Genomic DNA, 11,102 nt, shown 5'->3' with positions numbered 1-11,102 from the left:
ATTTTTGTGGCCTTGGTGTTTTTCCTATATTCATGTCAGTAAAGACCATTCTGTCTCACACTCTGAAAAACAGTCATGGCAATCAGGTTTTAAATACTGCAAAGTAAATAAAGAACAAACAAAATATACCTTAAAAAAGTCCCCCCCAAAAATTAGCCCTCAGTTATTAGTACATATGATGCGACATCCTGCCCCTCCTCTGCCTTGCCCTGTGCCTCTCCCCTCCTACACAGACGTCTCTGACTGAAGCTTCATGACAAACTTGTGGCTTTTAGGGTCAATAAACTCTTCGGCTATGTGCAAGAAAGGAAGCGGCGTTACTGTCACAATCAGAGAAAGGTCGAGGCGCCTCAGGCAGAAGACGTGGCCTTGACGTAAAGAGGCGGTCACTGGCTCCTCGCTCACTAGTGTCCACTGGCGCCCCCTGTTGCTGTCCAGGTACTGCAGGGTGGGGCCCGGGACGAGGTAACGCTCTAGGAAAGCCTTTAATGACAGCAGAAAATGCGCAGAACGGTTTGTGAACAAACTCCATCACACTGTTTAATGTGGCTGGATGTGATGTCAAAATAAAATGCTGCCACTACTTTAATGCTGGACAATTTTGATCACAATTCATAATCAAATGCAAAACATTTATAAAAGAAATTCACACTGTTTTCATACTTTGCCTACTTACACAAGAGCCGAACTCATTTATTTGAACCTTTAGCTGGAAATAGTGCATTTCTGCTTATTGTATCATATTTTTATTTCTACGTTCCTGACACAACCCTAAAGGGATGTGTGTCTCCTCCCAGGACTGAACTGGGGAAAATCACGCACACAAACTGACCCTCCTTACCTTTGGTGTCATGTTGTGGGTAATGCAGAACTGCAGGTGGCTGATGATGCTCTCCATGCTGTGGTAAGTCTGCTGCCTGGTTGCACGAAGGTACTTCTGCATGGCCCGCGCCATGGGGGCAAATATGGCTTGAGCTGCCTCCCTGGGGTCCATCACCTCCCGCGGGTGTTTGGGAGACGAAGTGACTGCATCTTCCTGCTGATGACGTTTGATGTGGGTAAAAGCTTCTTCTACTGCCACCACCAGCCTGTGAGGATTAAGGAGACCATGACTCCACTAAACCGATGTCATGTACATTACAAACTACAAACTCTATACTTCTATGTTTATTACCCCAGGGGGAAAAAAAGAGCATCATTTTAGGACTTTCAGGTAAAAACGTAATAATATGAATTCCACAAATTTAGTTAGTTCATGACAACAAACATCTTAACATCATTTTTTGTGTTTGTGCTTCCTTCTTATCTTTGAGTATGTTTATATGATTATGTTTTAGTAGGAAAACAAACTTTTAAGTTTAACCAAGTCTGCAACTTCTGCATCTTTGTCAGTGAATGCTTCTGTATTCACACACCCGTTAGTACCTGGCTTTGCGTTTGCGGACCTTTCGCTCCACCTCGGCCTCTTCATAGTAGTACTCGTTGTGAGAGTTGTCTCTTCTCCGAGCGGCCGCTGCAATCATGGCTCTGGACTGGCCTGTGGAGTTATTGGTGCTGTTGTCTGTGAACAGAAATGTGACATTTAATTTGTGAGCAGAGTAACACGGGTGGCTCTGATACTTCTGATGAGCTTATCAGTTATTATTCCATGCAGAATTTGGAAGAAATAAATTAATAGACTCGTGCTTGTGTGAAATTCACTATGCAATCTGAAGCTATGGCTTTACATGTGGAGGTGAAAACTGCTTTTTCATTCAGCGTCATTTATTTCACTCGGACTGATAAGGTTTTTTTCCTCAGCTGAATTGTTACCTTCCCCCAGGTTGTAGACTTTGAAAGCAGACATTTTCTTGGTGAGGATGGACTTGGGGAGGTTAAGCAACGCAGGGTTATAAACCGGAAAGTCGCTGTAGTACTGATCGAGAACCCACGCTGCGGCCCTCTGAATGCTGCATTGCACAACAAAGAGGAAGAAAGTTTGTTAAAACAGACGCAGGGTTGTTATCAGCGTCAGCAACCTTAACATCCTCGCTGCTTTACTGCCCCTGAAACAGGAAGAAACAGCCACAGTCACTCAGATGGAGCGCCGCTCAAAAAACGGTTGCTGTGGACTAACAACGTACATCAATCATAACAGTGTGAAACAAGAAAAAGTGCACAGCAGTGCAAGAATTATAAATCACATGCAGCAACAATCCTCTGCTATGACGTACGCTGCATTGGCCACCTCATTAGGAACACCTGTTCAACTGCATATGAACACAAATATCTGATCAGCCAATCACAGGGCTCTGCATTTAGGCATGTAGACATGATTGAGACAACCTGCTGCAACACTCAGATGGTAAGTGTAGTGGCACAAAGAAGATGAAAGCATGGCTCCGTCGTGCCTTCATCAACAGTTCAGGCTGCTGCTGGTGGTTTGGTGGTGTGGGGGATGTTTCCTCTGCACAGATTGGGTCCCTTCATAGCAGCTGATCTTTATTTAAACACCACAGGCTACATGAGTATCGTTGCTGATCATGTCCATCCCTTTATGACCACAGTGTTTACAGCTCCATGGCAACACGCAAAGTCACAATATTCTTGGTTTCTTTAGCGTGACAATGACTTCACTGCACTCAAATGACCTCCACAGTCACCAGGGCCCTATTACAGGAAGCAGGTTCAACAAACTCTGAGTTTAAAAAGAAACTGTGGCTTGAATAACTGTGAGATCGACAATTTTGGAGTTTCCCATTCCAGTAAGGTTGATCAGAGTTCAGTCCACTCTGAGGATGTTCACCCTGAGTTAAGTGCAAAATGATCAGAGCTGAACAGGATCTGGGCCTAATCCCGTCTGAATCTGTGATCCTTATCAGCTCTCACCCATCCTGCTGTGCAATTGGACATTTGTAGCAGACGTCTGCCCTCCTGAGCTGTCTGGTCCATCCAGAGCTTATTTTTTTCTCCCCTTCTCCAGTGTTGCTGGGCTGTTCCCTTTTCATCTATAACGTCTTTATCTTGAAGATGACTGTTATTGTGATTTGCAATCCTCTAAATAAAATCATCACCTAATTATGGCCACATATTTTGCAGTTGTGTTGAGTTTTTAGTCCGATCGCTCTGCTTGCACCACCACCACCACATGCTTGCAGCTTCGCAGCAGAGCCAAAGGTTAAGAGGGGTCTAACACACATAGCACAGGCGTGACTTCCTAACCACCCACAGAAAATGAAAGCAACACCATCCACACGATCTTTGCATATTTTAAAAAACACTCACTGCGGTTTGGTTGGTAACTGCAGGAAAACTAGAGCAATGACTAAAACTGAGAATTAGTGCAATGCATTGAGGTCAAGAGTCAGTCAAAGTTGTAGGACTGAACAGTTCCACCGACACTGTGGGGAAAACTTCGTAACAAAATCTGGACTTTTTTTTGTGAGTTGATCCACATGCGGTTTGGAGAAAATAATGCATGTGGTGCGAAACAAAGTGGGCTTTTTTTGGACATCTTAGCAGTGGGTTGAAACGAACATGACCCAGACAGATCAAACAGTGATGAAATGCTGCCCCCTACTACAGCGTGGCCAAACTCTGCAGCAAGTGTCACTGAAATTTAAAAAGCATTATTTCAGAGAACTCGAGAAAAAAAAGAGGCACAAAAAATAGACAAATACTCCTGATTTTCCACACTTACTAACCTGAGATGTCCCACATTGTAGAAGCGGCTGACTCCATCTGTGCTCCTCACAACCTTCAGAGAGAAAGCAGGCTGCAGGTGTCTGACCTCCAGCAGCACGAGGGCTAGGTACTGAATGAACAACAACGCGTCCACCAGAGATGCCGCATAGCCCACAATCCCCCTGTAGTCTGTCTCTCTGGGCTCCAGCACCCGCACCCCATAGAAGAGCCAATAGGATGCCACGAAGAGAAAGACCAGCGCAAGCAGCAGACAGCGAAACACAAAGAAGCGTGGCAGAGCGGCTCTGGGCGGGCGGAGAAACAGCGCCCACGTGGAGATGAGGAGGATCAGGAGCTTGAAGGCGAGTGAAATGTAAAGGCCTTCGCACGGCGTGCCACAAGGGTCCAGTGAGTCCCGCCACAAGAACTGTGGGAGGGCCAAGAAGGCCAGTGGAGTGATCAGAGAGACGAAGCCCAGAATGGCTCCCAGCGCTGGGCTGATGTAACGCCGGCACTCCAGCGCTGAAGAGTCGTCTGAGTCCTTAGATAGCTGCGTCAGGTCCTCGTTTGAGATGCTGTCCACGGAGGTGCCGGTGACCACCGTGGTCGTTTCACCCCAGTTGTCATCCTGAAGGAAGAGGTCAGTGTCAGAAATGCTGCGGCTATGAAGAACATTTGTTACAAGACTAAAAATGAAAAATGAATCTCTCACCCTGTCGTCCTCTCTGGGGGAATCTGCGTCCAGCAGCGACTCCCCCGGAGCCTGGATGACCACAGATTTCTCTCCACGGATGCTGCCATCGCGATTCTTAGAGCGATGCCTGTCCCTTCTCTCCCTGCACACACACAAGAAAAAAGTAGTTATCGTCTACAAACGCACAACACTTAATTCATGTCAGCAGATTTTGATCTGATTCTTCAGAAGCGGTTGTGGTGAAACTCTGCTATTTAAGAAAAAAACATCATTTTATATTTTTCCATAATCTACTGCATTGTTATTATGAACATATAATGTAATTATACACTACTGTTTCATGTAACCAGCGTGTTGACTTTATCTAGTGTCTTTAAAGATATGTGTTATTTTTTATTTACTAGTGAATGCCCGTGCTCTAGAGTTGTTTGTTTGATTTTAGTCAGATGATTTATATGTCAATTAACGGACTGTCCATTGATGACATAGCAATACAATGTGGTGAAAAAATAGTTGCTCCCCTCCAGATTTCTTAGTTTTTGGCATATTTGTCACACTTACATGTTCCAGAATATCAAACAAATTCTAATACTAGACAAAGATAACTAAAGTAAAGACAAAATGCAGTTTTTAGACAATGTCTTGATGCGTGCTCAGTCATCCAGGTAAGTAAATCTCCAAAAGTTGATTCTGTTCCTCTGGACGTAGCGTTTTCAGTGGGAGAGTTTGTGCTCCAGTGGATGATGAGAGTCAAACTTTAAATACTGATCCGTATGTGTAGGTTTACAGTACACGTCAGCTTTTAGATGTCCCCCATTACTGATGGAACTCTCACAGTCTAAGAAGGCTAACCTGCCCCTTTTCATATCCTCCCTGGTGAATTTGATGTGTCGGTCCACCGAGTTAATGTGATCCGTGAATTGTGGTACATCCTGAGATTTTATTTTCACCCAGGTGTCATCCACATATCTGAACCAATGGCTTGGTGGTGTTCCAGGGTAGGATAGCAAAGCCCTTTTTTCCACTTCTTCCATGTACAAATTGGCCACGATAGGTGAAACTGGGGAGCCCATGGCACACCCATGTTTCTGCCTGTAGAACTGACCCTTCTATGTGAAGTAGGTGGAATGAAGACACAGTTTGAAAAGCAAACACACTTGGTCGATGCTGAGAGTGGTCCTGTTGCTGAGGTTGAGGTCATCCTGTAATCTCTTACAAACTACCTCCAACGCTTCCGTGACTGGGATGCAAGTGAACAGAGATGTAACATCGTACGAGACCACGGTTTCATCTGCCTCCATAATGACATCTCTCACCTTCTCAACAAAATCCAACGTGTTCTGGACGTGTTCTCCCACTGAAAACGCTACGTCCAGATGAACAGAATCAACTTTTGGAGTTTTTAGACAATGATTTCATTATTAAGGGGAAAACAGTTCTCCAAACCTACAGCCTGCATTAAAATGCAAGTGCCCCTAAAACTGGCAGTGCCAAAAAACTAAAAAACTGAGGCTTTCACATGTGGAAGACTTTTTGTTCCGCTCTTGAGCATGAGCTGATGGTTGGATATTCTCCTTCAGGATTATCTGGTAGGGATCAGAATTCATGTCCTGAAGCAACACCATCACACTAACACCACCATGTCTGACTGTTAGTATGATGGTGTTTTTCTGAAATGCTGTGCCAGTTTAATGCAGATCTAACAGGACTCAAATCTTCCAGAAAGTTCAGCTTTTTTCCCCCCAAAAGTCTTTGGAGTCAAAGATGTTTTTTGGTAAATGTGAGACGAGCCTTTGTGTTCTTCTTGCTCAGCAGTGGTTTTCTCCTTGAACTCTCGCATGGATGGCACTTTTGCCGTCTCTTTCTTATTGTTTAATCATAACCTCTGACCTTATCTGAGACTTGTGAGGCCTGCAGTTCTTTACATGTTGTTCTAGGTTCTTTTACGACCTCCTAGATGAGTCGTCAGTGTGCTCTTTGAGTCATTTTGGTAGGCAGGACACGCTTCACCACTGTTCAAAGTTTTATCCATTAGTGGATAATGGCTCTCACTGCGGTTCATGGAATCACAAAGCCTTAGACATGGCTTAGACATAACTGGCTGTTTGTCAGCCGTTTCTTTAAGTCATGGCATGATGTATTCCTTTTTGCGATCTTTTGTGATTTCTTGATTTGACAGGTCTAGCAGTAATAAAGCCCGAGTGCAATTAATCAAAGTTAATTCATGATTTAACAAACAGGGCAATTCTTTTTTCACAGAGGACTGGGGAGGTGTGGATAAATCACACCTGCATTTCGCATATTTGTCTAATATTAAAAGTTTTGTGGATACAAATTAGATGTTACTGTTGTGAAATTAAAATGATTCAGTGGGTTTCTAAGATGTCAGAAGTGTCATTTTCGCTTGTTGTCATGTGGTTGTTATGCACCATGATGACATGTGATCACAGTACTTGATAGCGATAGTTTCGCTGCTCACGTCCTAATCACAGATTTGGTTTATTACTGTAAGAGTTGTGACATCCAGCTGTAATATGACTGAAAAGTTCATCGATCATTAGAATTTAGATTTAAAGACCTCAGCCTTTCAGAAATGCTCTGCTATTTTAAAACGGGGTGAGGACAATGACAGACACAAACACAAACACTGGACAGCATTGCTGCTCAGCTTGCTTCTTCTACCTGTGTTTGCGGGAACTCCTCGAGTGGGATGACTTGTAAGAGTATCCCGAGTACGTTGACTCGTTGTCCATGTCAGTGATCGGCGGTGGGCGGAGTTTCCGGGCCACTCCTGTCCCCAAACCGCCCTTGTCCCAGACCACTCCCAACTGGCTCTTGCAGTTGCTGATGGACTTGGTAGAGAGGGCCAGAGGGAGGCGCAGCAGATCCACTTTACTCCTGAGGGAATCTATCTTGGAGCCTTGGGAGAAGACGGAAAGATGGGGGAGGAAGACAGAGTGAGAGATTAATTATAGATAGGGAGTGTTTGGAAAAGGCATGGAGACCATTTGGGAGAGAGAGAAAGCTGAGAGAGAAGAGAGAGGGAGAGCGGGGAGAGGAGGCAGAGAGATGAATGAAGAGAAGGAGGGATAGGAAAAAGATAATTTGTCATGTGAGACAGAAGTAAAACAGTCTCAGAGGGACACATACTGAGGAATGGCAACAAGAAGAGAGACAGCTTTGTTGAAATGTTGGCACTCTAAGTGTATGGAAGAGCATAACTGAGCCCATTATTCTGCCTTTTTTTTTTAAATGAGCAAACTGAGTGATTTGGCTCCAAGTGTGTTCTCAGCCAATGAAGGGCAACCACATCACCTTCTATTCTTAGGCTGCAAGTCTCCAGTGTGCAGGACACACAGGAACAGATGCCCAACATGGCAGCCGCTTGAAAATATTCCTGCTGTCTTATACGTGAAAAACTTGGAAACATGCAGTTTTAAAAAAGAATAAAGAACTTTGTTGCTTTTTAAAGTGAGCTTCATTTATTTCGGTATATTTAACCTTCCGCAGTGTTTTGTTGTGGGTCGGTCTGCGATCTGCATTCTCGCCCACATTCCCCAACTGTCCCCCGTGGTCTCCTGGGGCAACGGAGCTTAGCTACTACAATGGGGATGAATGGGAGGCTAGCGGTGAGAAAAGACAGGAGGGGGAGCAGTTGTCGTGGCGACCAAAACATCAACTCAGCAGCACCCCATCCTGTTCTCTTATCCCTCAACTGCACACCTCAAGACTTTTTTTTAAACTAAGCAAATCTGGCATCATTGTAAGGACATTCCTCTGAATCCACAGACCTGTAATCTGTTTTTGTTTTCATGCAGATAGAGCCGGGTTGTTTTCTCATGGGTACTTTCCAAACTGCCTGCAGAAAAAGCGGACACTTAATCTAATAACAAGCCACCTCGTGCTCTCAGTTTGTGCCGTGACCTGAAGCATCACATCTCCACATTAGAGACTTCAGGTTTTACTTAACGGCTTTCATGTGATTCAAACATGGACTTCTGAAGACGGACATTTTCCAAGAAGGCGCATGAGTAGGTTTAAATTTTAGGAGATCGGACCTTCATGTGGAGTTGTCTGACATCCACAGAGGGTCACTGAAAATTTCTGACACTTAAATATCAATATTTCTCTGACACACTGATTTATTTACTTTGTAGAAGCTGTTATTATTTTAATAATGCAGAAATGAGGACCACCGCTTTAAAAGGGAACCTGTTATATTCAACTTCCATATTTTTATTAGACTTCACTCATGCAGTTTTGCATAACTCACAGTTAAATATAACCCTTATTCGTTTTATACTCGGGCTCTGTGCACCCCCTCTCTTCACTGTCAAAAACAAGCAGTTTTAGTTCCCTTCCCCCTCCTTGTTAGACAAGTTTATTCTGATTGGCTGCTCCTAGCAAACAAAATATTTAAACAGCAGATGGGTGGGGCTTCTTTGTTCTCAGCTGGAGATGTGTGCCTTATCAGGGAACATATTAGGATATCTGCTTGCACTGACGTAATGAAGAAACACAGGTTGAAAGAAAACTGTGAATCCTGAGCTTCTGGTTCACAGCGGACAAACTGTTTCACACCTTCCTTTTTAAGACAGCTTTCTTCTGATTAACAGCCCCTTATAAACAGAAGACTTAAAAAGTAAGTTGGAGTTAGTTCTGTGTTTAAAGCTAGAGCTATGTGTGTGAGATGATGATATTAGTGATACTGGCCTCTTGATACTGATACTGAAAAAGATATCCATGTACGTGTGGATGTGGCCTAGAGCTTGTGGCTCACATATAATTGACTGTAAATACGCTGACCTGATTATTTAGAAATCTGGCCATGTTTTAGAACAAACAGTTAAACAGAGCCTTCAGCTTTCAGGCCCCTCCTCTGTGGAACCAGCTCCAGGTTTGGATTCATGAGAGAGACACTATCTCTACTTAAAAAGTGAGGACTTTTATCCCAATAAAAGTCAAATGTCTCCTCAGTTTTCATGTAAAACCTTCTTTGAATGTATATGAGCTAAAAGAGGGAACACATAAATGAAGTGAAGAGTTTAGCAATGAGTTGCTAAGCATAGTTTTTGTCTGCTGTGTCCACAGGGCATAAAACGGCATTCTTGCCTCCTTAGAGAGAGACATGGCTGTATGGACTACCTGTCACAGCACCATGCTGGGCAGAGCGCTCTGCCAACTTTCTGGATAAAAATGGAAATCACTTTGACCTAAGAACTCATATTCCCTGTTGACACGATGAAAAATTATCTTCAGAGCTGCTGCAGTTTGAGCATGATACCTCTCATCAAGACAAAGGGGTTTTTTTGGGTTTTTTTCAAATACTGTCTCAAACAGAAAAAGGAGCATGAGAGAGTGGTGGTTACAAACCATCAGGACTGAGTGAAAAACAGCCCCACAGTTACCTCTGTGTGTCTAGAGAGTGCAAACCTCCATGGATGTCCTTGACTATGGGAGGCATACTGACACATGCTCAAGTAGAATATTTTATCTCTGCAGACAAACACAAACTTAATGCAAAATGTCAGAATTTACAGTAAATGTTTCTGACAGATTGGAAACTATTTTGTGCCATGAATGTGAACAAAACCAGCCCCTCATCTCTCTCTCTCACGCTGACAGGACACAGTTAATCACATCGATCACACTGATCAGATAAGGCTATCCCACTGTAATCGATTCACTAGTTGATTTACACTGCAGTCCACTGTCATGTGAGATTTTCCACGTGCAGTGTGGAAAGGGGACTGCCAGCACTTAAACTAAATTTGAATTTAAGAGGCCTGCCTCAAAGTCCTAAGTTGTTGTTGTCGTCAGTGTTTACTAGCGTCCACTTCTGCTGATGCTGAGAGATAACTATCTGTGGATTTGCATTTTTAAAAAGCTTTCATTGCCTTCATATCACTATGTGTCCTTCCACTCGTGTTTAAATAAAATGCATTTGTCAGCAGGTGAAACTTTGTATTTTTTAAATCAGTTTAGGATGTTTTTAACTCTCTGTCGCTGTTTAGCCTCATGTCTAATTCTGTGACTCACAGGGGTCTCCTGTCCTCCGGGTGGCAGTGAGCCAGCGAGGTGTGGGTTGCCTCCTGTCCTCACTCCAAGAGTCAACCCTAAACAGAGTAGTTGAATAATCCAGGACTCTACAAACACTCAAACAGCTGACATGATAGATGTGAAGGCGCTTCCAGGGAAGGTTTGCACGTAACGCGATTTTACTTTAAGCGTCAAAGAGAATCGGTGTTAAAACAAAGCAGAGCATGCAGGCTGAAGTGATGCTGCTGTGAGCAGCAGACTGGTGACCAACAGCAAATAAGTTGGTCACCAGTCTTTTATTTCACGATAGTGAAATAGTTTACCCACACGCGTGGCGCAAAGTGCGTCCTTAAGCACACTGTGCGTAAAAGTCCACGGATGAGAGGCTGAGCACCAGCTTCTATCAAGTGTTGTGGTGCTGGAGAAATTCATGTATAATAAACTACTGTAATACCTGCAGGAAGGTTTTTCCAGAGGTCCTACCTTTCTCCCTGAAGGAAAAAGCGGCAGCCTGCAGCACAAAGAGCCGCTGTTAGCAGCAGCAGCGGTGCCAGAGGGCAGAGTGTCCAACAAAAGCGACTCCAAACGCTTCCAATTCACTTTCTCTCATCTGTCCACAGTTTCCTCGCTCGTTAACAGCAGGAGTGAATGTTGAATCTCCGCTGTGCGCACACTTTGTTTTACTTTTCTCTTTAATAAAATCCCC

The 11,102-nt window shown here is 43.9% G+C and overlaps 1 protein-coding gene across 3 annotated transcripts; it reads right to left on the bottom strand.

Moving 5' to 3' along the window:
- Positions 1–225: 225 nt before the first annotated feature.
- On the bottom strand, positions 226–7,125 carry LOC146636159 (vang-like protein 2). Of its 3 annotated transcripts, none has more exons than XM_085350736.1 (7): positions 7,040–7,125; positions 4,376–4,499; positions 3,684–4,291; positions 1,813–1,949; positions 1,426–1,561; positions 842–1,088; positions 226–483 (listed from the first exon to the last, which is right to left on the bottom strand). In XM_085350736.1, exons 1-7 carry the CDS (start codon positions 7,108–7,110, stop codon positions 226–228), a joined length of 1,581 nt encoding a protein of 526 aa, XP_085206862.1. In that variant the 5' UTR covers positions 7,111–7,125. The 3 variants fall into 3 exon arrangements, with proteins under 3 accessions (XP_085206862.1, XP_085206860.1, XP_085206861.1); XM_085350734.1 differs by having other exon boundaries at positions 1,426–1,537; positions 1,774–1,949; positions 7,040–7,110; XM_085350735.1 differs by having other exon boundaries at positions 1,426–1,537; positions 1,780–1,949; positions 7,040–7,110.
- Between the last annotated feature and the right edge of the window lie 3,977 nt (positions 7,126–11,102).

Source organism: Diplotaxodon limnothrissa, linkage group LG3 (genome assembly GCF_057381915.1).
Source record: "Diplotaxodon limnothrissa isolate DT_005_m linkage group LG3, D_limnothrissa_male_GT1.1, whole genome shotgun sequence".
In the NCBI taxonomy this organism is placed as follows: domain Eukaryota; kingdom Metazoa; phylum Chordata; class Actinopteri; order Cichliformes; family Cichlidae; genus Diplotaxodon; species Diplotaxodon limnothrissa.
Note: the sequence above shows the minus strand (reverse complement) of the source record. Positions and strands in the feature narration are given on the sequence as shown.